Genomic DNA, 20,634 nt, shown 5'->3' on the forward strand with positions numbered 1-20,634 from the left:
CACAATTTATAATCTAACACATTCGAAAGAGATGCCACTGGAAATTTATTGCTTAGATCAGTTTCTTTTTGTATGAATGAATCTTAAGTATATATTAATAGATCCTTCCGTTTTAAGTAAAAGAAAAACAACAAGTCTCCACGGACAATACATATTAGTTAAATTCTATTTTCGTAGCCATAGATCAGTAGTGTCCCACGAATCCGTGTTTTCATGGTTCCAGAAAAGGACCGCACCCAAAGTTATGTGGAGTCAAACGTGTTGTGGAAAATGTGTTGGAAATATCTTACCATGCAATTGACCCAAAGTAAACTCTTGTCCATTTTTGCAAAAAATCAATAGTATATTACACCACAATTGCCAAAGCAAATAACTAAAAGAAATTCCATTTCCACAATGTACAAATACAACATTCTTTACTTAGTACTACCATTTTTTGTAGTAGTTTGCAGTTTTTCTCTAATATGCAACGCGGTACAGAGTGACATAGATTGCTTGATGTCAATAAAAGATTCATTCGAAGATCCTTTAAATTTCTTGAATACTACGTGGAAGTTCGATGATCAGACAGAAGGTTTCATATGCAAATTTGCAGGAATACAATGCTGGATTCCTGAGGAGACCAGAGTTTTATCCATTAGTCTTCCAGACATGGGACTAATAGGTGAGTTTCCGCGAGGCATACAAAATTGCACTTCTTTAACTTCTCTGAATCTTTCAAGCAACGAGCTATATGGTACCATCCCTTCCGATATATCAAGATTAATCGAATTTATTGTAACGGTTGATCTCTCGAGCAACAATTTCTCAGGCTCGATCCCAATTAACATTGCAAATTGCTCTTTTCTTAATTCCCTCAGATTAGACAACAATAACCTAGAAGGTCCAATCCCACCAGAAATTGCCTCGTTAGGTCGACTCAAGAGCTTTAGTGTTGCCAACAACATGTTGACAGGGCCAGTGCCAAATTTCGTCAATGTCACTTTTCCAGCTGAAAGTTATGCAAATAATGCAGGACTTTGTGGTGGTCCTCTGAAAGCATGTGCTAAAAAACGCGTCGGGTTCCATCATATTATGTTAAGTACTGTATTGAACCGTCGTGTACAGTTTGCTTGTGGTTTTGTGACTGGTTGGTCACTTTTTACTGTACTTGGTATATATCTTTTTTTCTTTGGTTTACCTGGCGTAAGGAAGATGCTTCTATTCATCAACAAGAGAACAAAGGCAATGGTGATTGATGGAAATGAATGGCCTCAACGAGAAGAAGTAAACAACGATCCAAAGGTAAACATTACGCCTTTTTATTAAACTTATCATTTTACTCTTAGTCACAATCTTTTAAAGCCACACAAGTGTTATGGCACGTTTAAGACTACAAGTTTAAGAAATCATCTTCTTTTGTCTTAAAATTTGTGTCCAGTCAGATAAATTGAGACGAAAGGGGTACTACTTAATCAAACTATTGCTAATGGTAGCTATGTTCTTTTCCTCAGATTTTAAAGATGGAGAAGATTGTTACAAGAATGAGTTTTATGGAACTATCAAAAGCAACTTTGAATTTCAGCCAAGACAATGAAATCGGGAACGGAATGCTAGGGAAAGTGTACAAAGCACTGGTCCCAAATGGATGGACAGTTGCCATAAAGAGGTTCCATGTTTCAGAGGATTTGGAGGAAGAGTTTGTTTCCGAGATCACAACTCTGGGTAGTCTGAGGCATCCAAATTTGGTGCCTTTAATCGGCTTTTGTTATGAGAGGGACGAGCGAATTCTGGTTTACAAATACATGCCTAATGGAAACTTACATGAGTGGCTGCATTCAACCGACGACAAGGCAAGACTCTTGGACTTTCCTTTAAGGGTTAAAATTGTTTTAGGTGTCGCGAAAGCCCTGACTTGGCTTCATGATGGTGGAAATTTCCATGTTGTGCATAGTAACATAAGCACACAATGTATCTTGCTCGATGAAAATTTCGATCCTAAGTTATCCAATTTTTGGGAGGCAACACTTGCAAAAACAAATGACATAGATTCAAACTTGAGTCTATTTCCAATAGTCGAGTGTTTAGACTTTACAACATACAAAAAAGATGTTTATCGATTTGGGGTTGTGCTTCTCGAGCTTTTAACGAGGAAAGAATCTTACATATTGAGCTGCTCGAGTCAAAATTTGTTGAGCAGCTCTTTTGCCAGTCCTCTTGATGTGGATAAACTACTGCTAGGCCAAGGATTTGATAATATGGTAATGCAACTACTTGAACTTGCAAGTGATTGCATGAAATTTATTCCGGATCAAAGGCCAACGATGCAACAAGTATATCAGACTGTTTCTGCGATTGCTCGAGTCCATGACCAAACAGGGGACTCTGAAATACAATTGCACTTGGACTAGAAGCAGGGGCGGAGCCACTAAAGGGACGTGTAGCTTTGGCTCAAACCATGTATTTGTGATGAAGGACCATTTCATATGTATAAATAATCTATCCAGACTCATGTGCTACAAATTCTGGCTCTGCCTCATACTAGAATCATCAGCTTGGAACCGTGTTTCCTATGGTTTCTTTGTTTAGCAAGAAATGTATGTCTTCCTGAATTGTTGTTTTCAATATTGCAATAACTATGCTTCAGAATGATCATCATTATCACAAATGCTCCGTTTTATGTCCCATCCTTTTATGTGAATCTTGACTTGCGATAACAAAAATATCATTGCTAAAGAAGGGGAAAATGAAGCAAGGCTAGCTCTTTTCAGATACTTTTCACCTTTCAGATAGACATATCGAATTTAATCTATGGACGAATATACAACTACACGTCTTGTTTGAATAATACCAACGACACTTGCTTGGTGAAGAAATTCATTTTTGTTGTAGTCTTCTTAAATTTCTAGGAAACAATTTGCATAAGAACATTAGGAACAAAAAACTTTCACTTTTACAATGTGCAGCTGCAACTTTCTTTACTTAGTACTCCCAATTTATGTGATGTAGTTTGACTGAACACGTAGTTTAAGAAATATGAAAAGACTTTCCAATGTTCCAAAACTACACTTAGATTAATAGTTGAGTTCCACGAGGCGTTCAATGTTGCTCTTCCTTAACTTCTCTAGATCTTCCAAACAACGAGCTATATGGAACGTCTATCCCTTCCGATAAATCAAAACTATTTGGATTTGCTATAATTTTTTGGATATCCGAGCAAATGAATTCTCAGGCGCGATCCCAAATGACATTGCAAATTGATAATGTCCTCAAATTAGATAACAATAAACTAGAAGGTCCAATACCACCTGAAATATACTCGTTAGATCGACTCGACATATTTAGTGTTGCTAACAACATGTTGGACAGGGCCACTGCCATTTTATATACTACTATACACACAGTTTAGCTTTATTTTATGATTGATGAAAAATACAGAAATAACACACTAGATATAAGAAATTTTGTAGATACTCACTTAAATCCAATAGATCTACGGGGCGTACATCTCATTTGCATAATTCTAACAAAATTGGACCACATTGAATTTATGGTATATCGTTTTGTCAAAATAGTTGTTGATGACTTCACAAAAAGTAGTAAATACTTTTGGAGACTTAATCAAAATGGTTGTTGATGACTGGAAAAAAGTGACAGCCATCATTGATTTTATTATTATTTTTATTTGAATTATATATTATTCACATTTAGATGATGAAAAACAAAGAGTCTTAATCATTTAATATTTAGATCTAGAGACTATCTTAATTATCATTCAAATTCAAAGGTAACTGAAACTAATAGTCAACGTACACTACTAAAAGTTGAATATTTTTCACAAAAAATAGTTTGTCCTTTGACTTAGATGCAGGTGATTAATTAATTGAGTACAAAATATTAAATATGTTTCATTATTCTCTTTTCTTGAATTAAAATGCTAAACAAAGTTAATTATATAGTAATAGCTAATCTTATTCTTATGATTGTCTTCTCTTGGTAGGGATTTTCTTTTGAGAATAAAGTATCTATGGGGTGGGTGGAAAAATTAGCCTAGGGAGGATTTTTTTTTTTTTTTTTGAAGTTTATGAATTTTCTTCAACAATTTTCTATTAATATACGATAATTATAACTTTGAATCTTCAAATGAATAGAAAAGTTTGAAAAGTAGAGGCAGACCTACCCTTAGAGTAAGGCGTCATTGATCCAGAAAAGGACTGCACCCAGAGAGATAATATAGACAAGTACAACATATCCTATTGACTTGGCCCAAGTTGCGGAGTCAAAGATGTTCAAAAAAAATGTGGTGGAATTATTCTACCGTCTTATTGACCCAAGTCAACTGGTGTCCATTTTTGCAAAAAATCAATTAGTATATTCTTGAATAGCGTTGAAGATTTTTATGTCCTCAATTATTGATGGCAGTTAAGGAGATCTCAAATTTTATATGTTTCCTTGCATGTCTAGATATTCTTTTTAACTGTTTCAAATTTAGAAATTGTTTTACTTTTGTCGTACCAACAATTTTCATCAAAATTGACTTCCATATATTTTGCGCAACAACAACAAAAAAAAAACCAATAGCTAATTAGGATTATAGTAGTAACTAACTAGATCTAAAAGCATGTGTATTACTAGTAAACGTAGGTAATTAGGATGTTTAACATTTGGAGGCAAGCTAAGTGAGAAAGGAAGAATAAATTTAAGAATCAATCAATATACTAATACTTTCTTGTTTTCAATATATATATATATATATACACGCTAGCATTCAATCCAACAAGAAACAATTATGGCTTCCTCCTCTTCTTCTCTTTTTTTGATTGTTTTGTTATTCTGTATGGGACAAACAAAGATGAGTGGTAATGAGAGTTGTGTGGGGTCAATCAACTTTCATACTTATATATTCCTGTTTTCCGTAAACGTTTACATTCAACAAACAGGTAATTTTTAATTAGTTTTTTTATTTTTTCAATGTATTGAAACTAATTGTATTCTATTTTTTGTTTTATTAGCACCGAAGAAATAATGACAGCTGAATTCCTTGAGGAAAATCGGCTGTGGCGTACAGTCACACCAAATGGCAGCACGGGAAGATGAAGACCATAGTTAAATATTGTAATAAACCTAGTTTCCTATATGCATTTTGAATAAATACTTCTTTTCTTTTTTTCTGCACATTTCACATGGTGAATTTCCAATAAATAAATGTTTTAGCATCACCAGGGAAATTTGGCAATCTTCCATTCAAAATTTGCTTGAGGACAATGGCCCCATATAAAAGAACTACAAGTTAATAAGGTCACACAAGAAATAATGCAGAAAAATGGCAGATATACACTGGTATACAGCTCCTGTATACACTGACATACAGCGATATACGCAGATATACACCGATATACACTGATATACATGGTCAAAACGCAGCAGTCACAGGTCTAGGGATAAATATGGGGTCGAAAACTGAAAATACAGGTCGTGGAAGCTCAGAAGAAGGCTGTATACATTCTATATAAAGCCCGTATACATCAGTATACAACTATGTTTACACAGCTTGCTTTGACACAAAACTGGGCCAGGGCCCAAATCTACTTGGTTGTTTTGATTCCAGCAGGCCCAATCAGATTTTTTAAAAAAAATGTGGGTTGAAACCCATGAATTTAGTTTAGGACAGGTTGAAGGAAGTTGGGCCTGCCAGCCCAGCAATTTGAAATTTGGGAAAAGGCCTAAGTTTATAATCTCCTTTCTCTTTTATTGTATTTGATTATTTATTGTTTAGCTAACCTTAAATTATTAATTAACTTAATTGAATTCTCCAAACGATGAGTTATTTTCTTTGTGTCGGCTTACTTTTAATGTGTTTCATTTTAATTTTTATGTATTCATCTATTTTATTATCAAATATATTGGTCAAATTTTATATTTTAATTCTTTTGTTCTTTAAAAAATATGTTTTTAATGCCTCTTTATTTAATCATTTTATTCACTTTAAAATTGTTTTAAGTTAAAGTATTTTTTTTTCTCAAAAAAACTTTAAAAATGTTAGTAAAATTTTTTTCAATTAATTTATAAAGGGAAAAAAGGATAAATATTGTAAATGATAGGTGTATACCGTTCGTTATACTTTCAATACATCAATGACCTTACCGTTCAAATTTTTAAGCATATATACCTTTTATACTAACAATGATACATGTATCCTAATCCTATGTACCGACCCAAAATTTATTAGTAAATTTTTCTACCAAAAATTAAAACCCCCACCCAAATTGCTCAACTGGATAGCGGAGAATCCACATGGCTTCTCTCTCACACACACCGTATTAGACGACCATTGTAGAAATGTTGAACTAGCGAAGAAAATTAAAGTTGAACTGTTACTACTAACCACAGATTTAAGTAGCTAACCATTCTAATTAGTATGATTTTTCCCTTTGTTTTACTATCCATTATTTATAAGAGTTGTTAATGTAGGCGATAAAGAGTTTGGGGGTTCTAAATTTTCTTTAAAATCGTCAATCAATTTTATTAGGAGATCACAAATTAATATACATGTATATTTAAATAATGTCTAGTACAAATACAAGATCTAGGAAAAAGCTACTGGATTCGTCTGAATCTATAAACCCCACCTATCTCCGCCTCTGTGTATATCTATCCAGTTAACCTCATAGCCTTTTCTTGCCCAATTAACTTTGGAATTAGAGTTTTTTGGGGTATTATAGTATTTGAATGAAATTGTAACACCTCGGAAGTGTAAAAAATCAATAAATATAACATAAAATGGATCGGGGAATTTAATTAAGTTAATCCAAAAGTCAGAATGAATACAAATAAACGACAAGTAATCACAATCGAATAAAAAAGAAGAAGGGCCCAATTTCTGCCTAAATTAATTGAGCCCATAAAAATTCACTGCTGCTGCACTTAGCTTTTGGGCTTTTGGCCCACTCCTGCTCACCTGCTGTTTTTGCTAATTATTTGGCCTTTGGCCCATATCTTTCTTTTTTGCATACTCACCAATATTTACACTGAATGTACATCACCACCAATATATCACAATCGACAATGTTTTTGCTTGATTGCTTTCAACCGTCTTTTTTTCAAAAGTGAAAAATATTTAGAATCTATGATCAAACATCTACTTAAACTTTTCATTTTACTTTCTAGTCATATAAGTTTATGGCACATTTAAGACCATAAATTTCAAAAAAGTTTTTTTTTTTTCCCTTAAAATTTATGCATAATCAAACTATGTAAGATAAATTGGGATGAAAGGGGTACGGCTTAATCAAACTGTTGTTGTAGAGGAGAAACAAAATGTGTTAATGGTAGATATGTTCTTTTCCTCCGATTTTAAAGTTGGAGAAGATTGTTACAAGAATGAGTTTTATGAAATTATCAAAAGTGACTTCAAATTTCACAAGTATATATAAATAAATCCTTCCGTTTTAAGTAAAAAAAAAAAAACAAGTCCTCACAGACGGTAGTTATTAGTTAAACTCTATTTTCGTAGCCATAGACCAGTAGTGTCCCACGAATCCCCATGTGTTGGTGTATTTCAGTGTCAATGAGAAATAATGTGCAAGTGAGAATGTGATAATTATCAAAGGCCATCAATGTGAAGCATAAAAAAATGCACTTCTATAACTTCTCTAGATCTTTCAAGCAACGAGATATATGGAACCATCCCTTCGGATATATCAAAATTTATTGTAATGGTTGATCTCTCGAGCAACCAATTCTCTCCCAGAATATATGCAAGTTTCTTAATTACCTTAAATTAGACGACAATAAACTAGAAGGTCCAATCCCAGCTGAAATTGGCTCGTTAGGTCGACCCAAGAACTTTAATGTTGCCAACAACATGTTGACAGGGCCAGTGCCAAGGTTTGTCAATGCAACTTTTCCAGCTGACTTGGGGGTTTGAACCTTATTTGTCAATGCAACTTTAATACCTACATAACTCACATCTAAACCATCGACCAAAAGATCCCTTTGTGCGCAAACTTGGGTTTAATTTGCACTCTAGTGTCCGCACGAAAAAAATTCCAATAATTTTGTAACCACAAAACAGTAGTGCCAAGTTAGTAACTCCCCGACAAAGTTTGTCATCATCAAGAAATGTTGCTACAATCTTAAGTAATCATTTGGTGAGTTCTAATATTGAAAAGTTGGATTCTCTTACACACTAACAAACAACTACAAGTTGGTGGCCAGTAGTAGTACTTTGTTCCCAAATAAATTTGCTAACCTAGATGGTGAGGACATCTCTGAGGAAGGTGAGGAAGAGAAAGAGGAAATGCTGGATTATTGTTTTGCAAATGCAGCTAGGAATGTTGCAGATATATCTCCTAGGCAACAACGAAACGAAGCATGGAAGAAAGCATATATAGTTGGGATGGTAAAGTGATTGAGGAGTTTGTTCCAGGGCACCTACCGATGCAACTGGTGAAACATAATCATATGATAGTGTCAACAACTTTAATAGATGAACTATCAAGTGTTATTGGACAAATTTGAAGAAGAAGACAAAAAAACATACTTCAAATTCCTTTAGAAGGCCAATCTATCTTTTTTAGTTCATACATTTGTAAAAGGAAGTTTGAGGTTGATAACTCAACTTTCTCCTTGGCTTTTGATGATTTTTTATTACTTAAGAATCCTCACTTGTAATATCATCATAGTGTATTAAAAACTTTGTGATGATTCATAGAATATCTAGTTCTCTCTAGCTCGTGTTTTCTTCATGGTGGTTAACTAGTAGATGATAGATTTCTCATTAGGATTGGTAAGGTAAGGTCTAGCCTCCCTTGCTTGTACTTATTCCTATTTAGCCTCCCTATCTAGTGGTATAAATTTGCTTTAAAAAATAAATAATAGTGAACCAAAATAAAGTGTATTTATCATGTTTGATAAATAAATAAATAAATAAATTTAGATGCTAACAAATAAACACTGTTAATCATTTAATATTCACATCTATAGTAATAGGACTTTAATAGAAGATGGCGTGGAAGACTTGTTTCTTCAAGTAATAGTTTTTGCGTAGGGTTCGGGGAAGGACCGAGATAATATAGACAACATTTCATACCGACTGGATCCAAGTTGTGAAGTCAAGATGTTGAGTAAAGAATGTGTTGGAAAAATGTGCAATTGACTCAAGTCAACTGTTGTCCATTTTTGCAAAAATCAATCAGTAAATTACACCACAATTGCCAATGCACAAGTAGACACTTTAACTAGTCAAAATATGAACAAATAAACACTCGAATATTGGAGGTCGTATGTGTGATATACAAACGCATTAGTGAGCCTACGTGGAATTTTACGTGTATTATGACACACATGTCTATTTGTTCAATTTTATACAAATTAAAGTGTCTACTTCTGCACACTCAAAATTAAAGGGCATAAATATTAGTTGATGTCAATTAAGTTAAATGACACATTTATGCATTATACTAATTTAAAATCACTAATAAAAAACACTCATTTTGTGGGGGGTTATAATTGCATTTTGAGGGGGTTTAAAATCCCCACAATTTACTGTTACTGCGGTTTCAAAAACCCTCGCAAATATTTCATTAATTTAGCAATCATTTTTACAAATTATTAATTCTAGTTAACTTCAACATGATTTAATTAAGTATTTGTATTTCTTGTGGTCTCAATACAATTTTAATGGTTTAATTATTAAATTGACATAAATATTAGTTTTTGACTTAATTATGCAGTAGAATTATTTGAAAACTTCATTAGGCACCAATCACAATTTCTATCCAATACATTCGAAAGAGATGCCACTAGAAATATATTAATAGATCCTTCCGTTTTAAGTAAAAGAAAAAAACAAGTCTCCACGGACAATACATATTAGTTAAATTCTATTTTCGTAGCCATAGATCAGTAGTGTCTCACGAATCCGTGTTTTCATGGTTCCAGAAAAGGACCGCACCCAAAGTTGTGTGGAGTCAAACGTGTTGTGGAAAATGTGTTGGAAATATCTTACCATGCAAATTGACCCAAAGTAAACTCTTGTCCATTTTTGCAAAAAATCAATAGTATATTACACCACAATTGCCAAAGCAAATAACTAAAAGAAATTCCATTTCCACAATGTGCAAATACAACATTATTCTTTACTTAGTACTACCATTTTTCCTACTGCTTTCCAGCTTTTCTCTAAGATGCAACGCGGTACAGAGTGACATAGATTGCTTGAAATCAATAAAAGATTCGTTGGAGGACCCTTTAAATTTCTTGAACTCTACGTGGAAGTTCGATAATCAGACAGAAGGTTTCATATGCAAATTTGCAGGAATAGAATGCTGGCATGATGATGAGAGTAGAGTTTTATCCATTAGTCTTCCAGACATGGGACTAAAAGGTGAGTTTCCGCGAGGCATAAAAAATTGCACTTCTATAACTTCTCTAAATCTTTCAAGCAATGAGATATATGGAACCATCCCTTCGGATATATCAAAATTAATCGAATTTACTATAATGATTGATCTCTCAAGCAACCAATTTTCAGGCGCGATCCCAACTAACATTGCAAATTGCTCTTTTCTTAATTCCCTCAAATTAGACAACAATAACCTAGAAGGTCCAATCCCACCAGAAATTGCCTTGTTAGGTCGACTCAAGAACTTTAATGTTGCCAACAACATGTTGACAGGGCCAGTGCCACTGTTTATCAATTCATCTTTTCCACCTGAAAGTTATGCAAATAATTCAGGACTTTGTGGTCCTCCTCTGCCATTATGTGTTACAGAACGCGTAGTGAGCCGTCATACTCTGTTTGCTTGTGGTTTTGTGACTGGTTGGTCACTTTTTACTGTACTTGGTATATATCTTTTTTTCTTTGGTTTACCTGGCGTAAAGAAGATGCTTCTATTCATCAACAAGAGAACAAAGGTAATGGTGATTGATGGAAATGAATGGCCGCAACGAGAAGAAGTCAACAACGATCCAAAGGTAAACATTACGCTTGCTTTCAACCGTCTTTTTTACCAATAAAGTGAAACATATTATGGGTAAACGCCTCCTTAAACTTATCATTTTACTCTTAGTCGCAAGCTTTTATAGGCATACAAGTGTTATGGGACGTTTAAGACTACAACTTTAAAAATTGTCTTCTTTTGTCTTAATATTTGTGTCCAGTCAAACTATATATGTCAGATAAATTGAGACAAAAAGAGTACTACTTAATCAAACTATTGCTAAATATGGTAGCTATGTTCTCTTCCTCAGATTTTAAAGATGGAGAAGATTGTTACAAGAATGAGTTTTATGGAACTATCAAAAGCGACTTTGAATTTCAGCAAAGCCAATGAAATCGGGAACGGAATGCTAGGGAAAGTGTACAAAGCACTGGTCCCAAATGGATGGACAGTTGCCATAAAGAGGTTCCATGTTTCAGAGGATTTGGAGGAAGAGTTTGTTTCCGAGATCACAACTCTGGGTAGTCTGAGGCATCCAAATTTGGTGCCTTTAATCGGCTTTTGTTATGAGAGGGACGAGCGAATTCTGGTTTACAAATACATGCCTAATGGAAACTTACATGAGTGGTTGCATTCAACCGACGACAAGGCAAGACTCTTGGACTTTCCTCTAAGGGTTAAAATTGTTTTAGGTGTTGCAAAAGCCCTGACTTGGCTTCATGATGGTGGAAATTTCCATGTTGTGCATAGTAACATAAGCACACAATGTATCTTGCTCGATGAAAATTTCGATCCTAAAATATCCAATTTTTGGGAGGCCACACTTGCAAAAACAAATGACATAGATTCAAACTTGAGTCTATTTCCAATAGTCGAGTGTTTAGACTTTACAACATACAAAAAAGATGTCTATCGATTTGGGGTTTTGCTTCTCGAGCTTTTAACGAGGAAAGAATCTTACATATTGAGCTGCTCGAGTCTAAATTTGTCGAGCAGCTCTTTTGCCAGTCCTCTTGATGTGGATAAACTACTGTTAGGCCAAGGATATGATAATATGGTAATGCAACTACTTGAACTTGCAAGTAACTGCATGAAATTCATTCCGGATCAAAGGCCAACGATGCAACAAGTGTATCAGATTGCTTCTGCGATTGCTCGAGTCCATGACCAAACAGGGGGCTCTGAAATACAATTGCACTTGGACTAGAAGCAGGGGCGGAGCCACCAAAGGGACGTGTAGCTTTGGCTCAAACCCTGTATTTATGTTGAAGAACCATTTCGTATGTATAAATAATTTATCAGCTTGGAACTTGTTTTGATCCTTTTCCCTATTTATTATGTAAATAACTAAATAAATCATGCACATTTAGATATTAAAAGAAAAACAATGTTAATAATTTAATATTCAGATCTAATCACAATAAGTTAATCATTGAGATGCACATTCAGATTCGGGCATAATCGAAACTAATAGCAAAGCTCTCTAGTAGAAGATGGTGTGGAAGACTTGTTTCTTCAAGTAACAGTTTTCGCGTAGGGTTCGGGGAACAACCCAAGTTTACTAATATTTACTAATTAATTAGTTATGATTTAGTGTAGGGGTAAAATAGTAATCTAACTTTTGCTTAAAATTCTTCCCACTTATAGTATAACTGGTTTCTGGGTATGTGCGTTGCATGTGTATCCAAGCAAGGACTGATTCAATATTATAGTTTCCGGCACTTCCAATATTGAGCATAAATCTATATGTAAAAAATCACTAAATTGCAACAAATAGTCAACATGAACCATGTGTCATTTAGTACAAAATTGAACACATAAAATATGATTTTAAGACATTAATAATAGAAACAACAGTGAGAAAAACATATTAAATAAAATAGTGCCAGACTTAAGATTTTCACTAAAAGGGATTTAAAATATGAAAAACTAAACACACGAAGGTTCAACCTCTACTATATATACATAAAAAACTATTTAAACCATATGTATAAATATTGTAATTTTCAGTTAAAGAGGGTTTGAAAGAACGCTCTTAGCCTTACCTGACTCCCCCGATAAAACAGATGGTCAAGAATATTGATCCTTTCAACTTCATCTCATATCAATTTCCGATAAGATTCTGTAAAAGAATTACACAGACTGGTGATAGATTTATAGTCCATAAACAAAGAGAAATATAATGACATAAAGTATGCAAATTTTTAATCGGATTAATACTTTTAAGTATGTGGAAGAAATAGAAATAGTTGATTAAAAGAGAAGCTCAAGAACATCAAAAATATGATTAACCTGTGTTGTTCGTGTGAGAGGAGAACGTGGATGACTATGCTCAACCTATTAGCCACTTCATCAAATTCTTCAATTTATAACGAATAATATTCACAACTATCAAAGTATATTTTTGTACATTTATCTTGTGAGAAGATATTAATTCCTCCACATCATCAATTAGCAACCAAGACTATTGGTGTCTCCAATAGAAGATAAATTGTAACTAGATACATGTAATTAAAACTGCTTATAATTAATTTGTTGATGTTTAGAGTTCCAAAAGAAATTCAACGTAACAAATGTAAAGAACACTCCAAATAAATACTACTATATAATTATCCTTTAAACACATTATAATTTAGTGATTCTTGGATTTACAAGAGTGGCTTCTCACATTTCTTTAAATATTTATTTATTGTGATTATTGAATAAGTTATTTTTAATTTCCACTTTTAGTATTTAGTGTAATATAATATAATATAATGGCTATTTAAATACATTTTATACTGCTGCATATGAAATCTGATATATAATTATACATGACATGTAACTTTTCAAATTACTTATCCATTTTTTCAAATTAATTAAGGAAATCAATGCATTGATTTTGAAAAAAATACATTACACCTGCATTTGAATCTAGCCCATATTATTGAACCATACAAAGTAAACCTTCATATTCTTAATGCATTGTTTTTTAAAAGAATGAATTATATTAATTTAACAGCTTCTCATTTTTAGTATTTAGTATAATATAATATGATTAGCTACTTAATATTTAATTAATTAAATATTTTATAATAATATGATTGAATGTAGGGGTAATATGGTAATCCAACTTTGCACTTTGGAGTTTTCCACTTTTAGTAATATAAAATAAAATAAAATAATAATAATATAATATATGAATGATATGATTGATAATGGTGATATGATATGATGATGATATATACATTGTTTTATCTAGGCATAAGTCATCTCCGGCCACCTAAAGTTGTCCGCATAATTCACTTAGACACTTCAACTTATCCCTGTGCCAATTGAACATCTTATTTGTTCAAAAGTCATTCCTATTAGACACAAAATGTTGACATGGCAAAAAACATGTGCTTCACTTTCTTTGAGCGCGTTAAGTTATCAAAAAATAATATTTTTTCTTTTTTTTCCCCTTAACTTATGCAACTGAATTAATAAAAAAGAAAAAAATTAATTATCAAAAAAAAAAGAGCAGTCATCTTCTTCCCCATCCTTGCATCTATTATTCCATCATTTTCATCATTTTTCTTACACACATGCGCACACCCCACCCCCTACACCTCTCTCTTTCTCTCACCCTCTGCCATTCTTCTTCTTATTTCCCTTTTTTATGTTAATTTACGTCTCAAAATCTCGATGAAGCTCAATTTATTACATGAAAAAATATGAATTGATTTTTTTGGGAAAAAGTTTGTTATTTTTTTTTCAATTCTAATAAATAGTTACTAATGGATAGAAGATGAAGGCAATGAGTAAAAGATATTCATGCTATCGAAATGAAAGAAAATGAGTATTTAGCTTGAATGGATAGGAATGGCGTATTTTGTACTGCCGACACCAGCTCCGGTGGAAGGGGAAACTAGAATTGGGTCTATTGAAGAAGAAGAAGGGAAGGGGGGGGGGGGGGGGGGCTGTTAATTAAAAAAACTTTTTTAATTTTTTAAAATACTTTTTGGATTATTTAAATAGAGCTTTTAATTTTTTTTTGAATACAATACCATGTGTCATCATTTTATTGGTAAATCGATTTTGTATTCACGTTTGAGATACACGCATTTTTATTTTCAACTGTTTGTCAGTTTATGTCAAATAGGTAAAAATTTCTTAAGGTTAGAGTGTTCAATAGACACAAGCCTTAGTTGAGGTGTCTAAATGAATTATGTGGACAACTTTAAGGGGCCGCAAATGACTTAAGCCTTTTATTTATCATAACTTTTCAAATTCTTCCGTTATGAGAATTATGATTATGATTAAAAACAATATCAATATACTCATTTATAAGAAAATAATAATTTAATTATTAAAGGACTTAAACACTCAAATTCTACCATTATGTAATTAAAATATCTATATTTAATTAAATAATTAATCAAATTTTAATTTAGTAAAAGGGCAAAATGATAATTCAACTTTTCACTTTGAAGCTTCCCACTTATAATAATATATATATATATATATATATATATATATATATATATATATGAAAATGTGATATGATAGGATATATTAGTAGTATTTATCATATATCTTATAAGGGAAAATGCATAAGTACCCCCCAGCCTATGCCTGAAATCCCAGAGACACACCTAACCTTTACTAAGGTCCTATTACCCCCCCGGACTTATTTTATATGTAATATTCTACCCCTTTTTGGCCTACGTGGCACTATCTTGTGGGCCCAACGCATGTTGACAAAATTTTCAAAGATAGTGCCACGTAGGCCGAAAAGGGGTAGAATATTATAGAAAAATTAAGTTCGGGGGGGTAATAGGACCTTAGTAAAGGTTAGATGTGTCTCTGAAATTTCGGGTATAGGCTGGGGGTACTTATGCATTTTCCCATCTTATAATAATATAGTATGATATGATATTTTCAAGGACACTTGAGTTCTCCTAAATCCGCACAAAAGAACAAAAAAATTCAGATATTTTTATTGCCACAGACCAATAGTATCCTCACAAATGACAAATTCCAATGTGTTGATGTATTTCCGTGTCAATGAAAAACAATGTGCAGTGAGAATGTATGTAAATGGAAAATTGTGAGCCGCCGTCAATGTGAGGGTGGACCCAAAAAAATTGTTGATGCACGTGAGACACATAATAATAATACTCCCTCCGTCCCTATTTACTTGTCCATATTTCCTTTTTTAGTTGTCCCTATTTAGTTGTCCATTTTGACAAATCAAGAAAAGACAACAAATTTTTTCCTATTATACCCTTATTTACACTTCTTGAAAATTGTAAAAATGTATGTTGTTTCCCTCCAATTTATTTCACTTGAATTCAAATAAGTGGTTGTAATTTTGAAGTGAAAAGTTGTCATAAGGGTAAAATTGTAACTTCACTGTGCTAATCATTATTGCCTTAATCTGTGTGCCATTTCTAAAATGGACAACTAAAAAGGGACGGAGGGAGTAGTTGTTAAATGATTAAAGGTCAAACATGACTATTAACGATGAGTTGTGGTGCACTGGTGATCTGAGTGCTTCATCTTTAATCAAAGGTCTCGCCATCCTCAAATGGATCCTACAGTGCGCAATTCGAATTTAGTCGGAGCTCCAATTTGGACTACGGCCACCGGACGAGAAACCAAAAAAGAAAAGGTCAAACACTTAAAACTGTTAGGACTGAAAATAATTAGGTGTAATGCGGAAGCAAGCAAAGAAAACTTCGAAAGACCATGAGTAAGAAGACAAACGAGAAATATATCAAAAGACACAAAGATTTAACGTGATTCGGTCAATTGACCTACATCCACAAAGCAAATGAGCAATCCACTACAAATATGAGAGTACAAAATATAGAGAGAAATAACCTCAACCAATTCACTCGAAATACAAAGAGGTTCACAAATTCTCCCCCATAACCGAAACTCTCAAAACCCTAGGACTACATTGTGAATGCTGATATAGTTAGAAGGAACAAACCTATATTTATAGAGTCCTACAACTTTTTCTACATGAAAAGGACTACTCAAAATATTAAAACCTTAATTTTCCTAAAGAAAAACCTATTTATGGTAAGAAATCAGGGCAAATAAACCCTAACAAAAACTTGATCGGAAATCTCATTTAGACACTTAAATTTTGCCTTGTTCTAATCTCAGTTTTTTCATGGATTTAGAAAAGGACGGTACCTAAAGAATATAGACAACATATCCTACCGACTTGGCCCAAGTTGTGGAGTCAAAGATATTGAGAAAAATGTGTTGGAATTATTCTACCTTATATGGAATTGACCCAAGTCAACTGGTGTCCATTTTTGCAAAAATTAATTAGTACTATATTACACCACAAATAACTCAATAAATTTCATGTTCCTTCTAATCAAATCAATGGATACTCTAAAACAAAAAAAAACCATACCCACAATGTGCAACTGCAACATTATTCTTTACTTAGTACTACCATTTTTCCTACTACTTTCCAGCTTTTCTCTAAGATGCAATGCGGTGCAGAGTGACATCCATTGTTTGAAATCGATAAAAGAATCGTTGGTAGATCCTTTAAATAATTTTGCTTCAACGTGGAATTTCGATCAGCTGACAGTAGGATTCGTTTGCAGATTTACGGGAGTAGAATGTTGGAATGATAATGAGAACAGAGTTTTAGGCATTACACTTCCAAACATGGGACTAATTGGCGAGTTTCCACGAGGCATTCAGTATTGCTCTTCTTTAACTTCTCTTGATCTTTCAAACAACAAGCTAGATGGATCCATCCCTTCTGATATATCAAACCTAATCGCATTTGCTGTACATATTGATCTCTCGAGCAACCAATTTTCAGGCGCGATCCCACATATCATTGCAAAATGCTCTTTTCTTATTGTCCTCAAATTAGACAACAATAAACTAGAAGGTCCGATCCCACCTGAAATTGGCTGGTTAGATCGACTCAAGACGTTTGACGTTACCAACAACATGTTGATAGGGCCAGTGCCAAGGTTTATTAATGCCACTTTTCCAGCTGAAAGTTATGCAAATAAGCCAGGACTTTGTGGTAGTCCTCTGAAAGCATGTGCTAAAATACTCGTATGGAACAGTCATTCTAGGTTTGTTTGTGGTTTTGTGACGGGTTGGTCACTTTTTACTTTACTTGGTATATATCTTTTTTTCTTTGGTTTACCTGGTGTAAATAAGATGCTTCTATTCATCAACAAGAGAACAAAGATTGATGGAAATGAATGGCCTCAACGACAAGATCAAGTAAACAACGACCCAAAGGTAAACATTTTGCTTGATTGCTTTCAACCGTCTTTTTCCAAATAAAGTGAAAAATATTTACAAAGTATGGCCAAACAACTACTTCAACTTCTCATTTTACTCTTAGTGACAAGCTTTTAATGCCAGACAAGGGTTATGGCACGTTTGAGATTACAAGTTTTAAAAATTGTCTTCTTACAAATTTGTACCCAGTCAGACAAATTGGGACGAAACAAAATCATGTGCTAATTAAGAAAGTTCTTTTCCTCAGATTTTAAAGATGGAGAAGATTGTTACAAGAATGAGTTTTATGGAATTATCAAAAGTAACTTCAAATTTCAGCCAGGACAATGAAATCGGGAATGGAATGCTGGGGAAAGTGTACAAAGCACTGGTTCCAAGTGGATGGACAGTTGCCATAAAGAGACTCCAAAGTTCCGTGGATTTGGAGGAAGAGTTTGTTTCCGAGATCACAACTCTAGGTAGTTTGAGGCATCCGAATTTGGTGCCTCTAATTGGCTTTTGTTCTGAGAGGGACGAGCGACTTCTGGTTTACAAATACATGCCTAATGGGAACTTACATGAGTGGCTGCATTCAACCGACGACAAGGCAAGACTCTTGGACTTTCCTCTAAGGGTTAAAATTGTTTTAGGTGTCGCGAAAGCCCTGGCTTGGCTGCATGATGGTGGAAATTTCCATGCTGTGCATGGTAACATAAGCACACAATGTATCTTGCTCGATGAAAATTTTGATCCCAAGTTATCCAATTTTTGGGAGGCAACACTTGCAAAAACAAATGACATAGATTCAAACTTGAGTCTATTTCCAATAGTTGAGTGTTTAGACTTTACAACTTATAAAAAAGATGTCTATCGATTTGGGGTTGTGCTTCTCGAGCTTTTAACGAGGAAAGAATCTTACATATTGAGCTGCTCGAGTCTAAATTTGTCGAGCAGCTCTTTTGCCAGTCCTCTTGATGTGGATAAACTACTGTTAGGCCAAGGATTTGATAATATGGTAATGCAGCTGCTTGAACTTGCAAGTAACTGCATGAAATTTATTCCGGATCAAAGGCCAACGATGCAACAAGTGTATCAGACTGTTGCTGCAATTGCTCGAGTCCATGACCAAACAGGGGATTCTGAAATACAATTGCACTTGGACTAGAAGCAGGGGCGGAGCCACCAAAGGGACGTATAGCTTTGGCTCAAACCATGTATTTGTATATGTTTTGAAGAACCACTTCATATGTATAAATAATCTATCCAGACTCACGTGCTACATATTCTGGCTCCGCCGTTGACTAGATCATCAACGTGGAACTCTGTTTCCTATGGTTTCTTTGTTTAGCAAGAAATATATGTCTTCCTGAATGCAATAACTACGCCTCAATCCCCAATATGTTTCATCAATACTGTGGGTTTTTGAATTCAAATCATCTTTGAAGAAACAGGAAAAAGTGTATCAACTCCTGAATATACATACAACTACACGTCTTGTTTGAATTATACTAACGACACTTGCTTGTGGACGAAATTCATTTAGTTGTAATCTTGTCAACTTTGTAGGATTGAACCAAACACCGTATTAATTTTATAAATGAATAATTTATCTCCTGATCAGCTACTAAATATAGTACCTTATTTAAGCGAATTTTAATACCTACATAACTCACATCTAAACCATCGACCAAAAGACCCATTTGTGCGCAAACTTGGGTTTGATTCGCACTCCAGTGTCCGCGTGAAAAAAATTTCGAGTTGGTGGTAGTAGTACTTTGTCCCCAAATAAATTTGCACCTAGATGGTGAGGACATCTCTGAGGAACGCGAGGAAGAGGAAATGCTATTAATATAGTATTTGTATTTCTTGTGGTATCAATACAATTTTAATGGTTTAATTATCAAATTGACATAAATATAGTAGTTTCTAATTTAATTATGCAATAAAATTATTTGAAAACTTCATTAGGCACCAATCACAATTTATATCTAACGCATTTGAAAGAGATGCTACTGGAAATTTATTGCTTAGATCAGTTTCTTTTTGTATGGATGAACCTTAAGTATATATAAATAAACCCTTTCGTTTTAAGTAAAAAAACAACAAGTTTCCACGGACCGTAGATATTAGTTAAACTCTATTTTCGTTGCCATAGACCAGTAGTGTCCCACGAATCCCCATGTGTTGATGTATTTCTGTGTCAATGAAAAATAACGTGCAAGTGAGAATGTGAGAATTATCAGACGCCATCAATGTGAGGGTGGACCCAAAAAATTTGTTGATACACGTGAGACACATAATAGTTGTTAAATGATTAAAGGTCACACACATATACAACGGCCGCTTAAGCTTGTTCTATATAAGTGTTTTCATGGATCCTGAAAAGGACCGCACCCAAATTGTGTATAGTCAAACGGGTTGTGGAAAATGTGTTAGAAATATAGCAATTGACCCAAGTCAACTCGATCTTGTC

At 33.8% G+C, this 20,634-nt stretch overlaps 3 protein-coding genes across 3 annotated transcripts; all 3 read left to right on the plus strand.

Annotated features, from left to right (window-relative positions):
* The first annotated feature begins 396 nt into the window (after nucleotides 1-396).
* LOC125875782 (probably inactive leucine-rich repeat receptor-like protein kinase At5g48380) lies at nucleotides 397-2,647 on the plus strand. Its single transcript, XM_049556817.1, has 2 exons — nucleotides 397-1,284; nucleotides 1,494-2,647. Exons 1-2 carry the CDS (start codon nucleotides 397-399, stop codon nucleotides 2,388-2,390), a joined length of 1,785 nt encoding a protein of 594 aa, XP_049412774.1. The 3' UTR covers nucleotides 2,391-2,647.
* Nucleotides 2,648-10,095: 7,448 nt separating this feature from the next.
* Nucleotides 10,096-12,169, plus strand: LOC125875784 (probably inactive leucine-rich repeat receptor-like protein kinase At5g48380). The gene is made up of 2 exons (XM_049556818.1): nucleotides 10,096-10,956; nucleotides 11,233-12,169. Exons 1-2 carry the CDS (start codon nucleotides 10,096-10,098, stop codon nucleotides 12,127-12,129), a joined length of 1,758 nt encoding a protein of 585 aa, XP_049412775.1. The 3' UTR covers nucleotides 12,130-12,169.
* Nucleotides 12,170-17,324: 5,155 nt separating this feature from the next.
* LOC125875785 (probably inactive leucine-rich repeat receptor-like protein kinase At5g48380) lies at nucleotides 17,325-19,366 on the plus strand. The gene is made up of 2 exons (XM_049556820.1): nucleotides 17,325-18,179; nucleotides 18,430-19,366. The coding sequence occupies exons 1-2, from the start codon at nucleotides 17,325-17,327 to the stop codon at nucleotides 19,324-19,326; spliced, it is 1,752 nt and encodes a 583-aa protein (XP_049412777.1). The 3' UTR covers nucleotides 19,327-19,366.
* The last annotated feature ends 1,268 nt before the right edge of the window (nucleotides 19,367-20,634 follow it).

The sequence above is a fragment of the Solanum stenotomum genome, chromosome 9, assembly GCF_019186545.1.
Source record: "Solanum stenotomum isolate F172 chromosome 9, ASM1918654v1, whole genome shotgun sequence".
In the NCBI taxonomy this organism is placed as follows: Eukaryota; Viridiplantae; Streptophyta; class Magnoliopsida; order Solanales; family Solanaceae; genus Solanum; species Solanum stenotomum.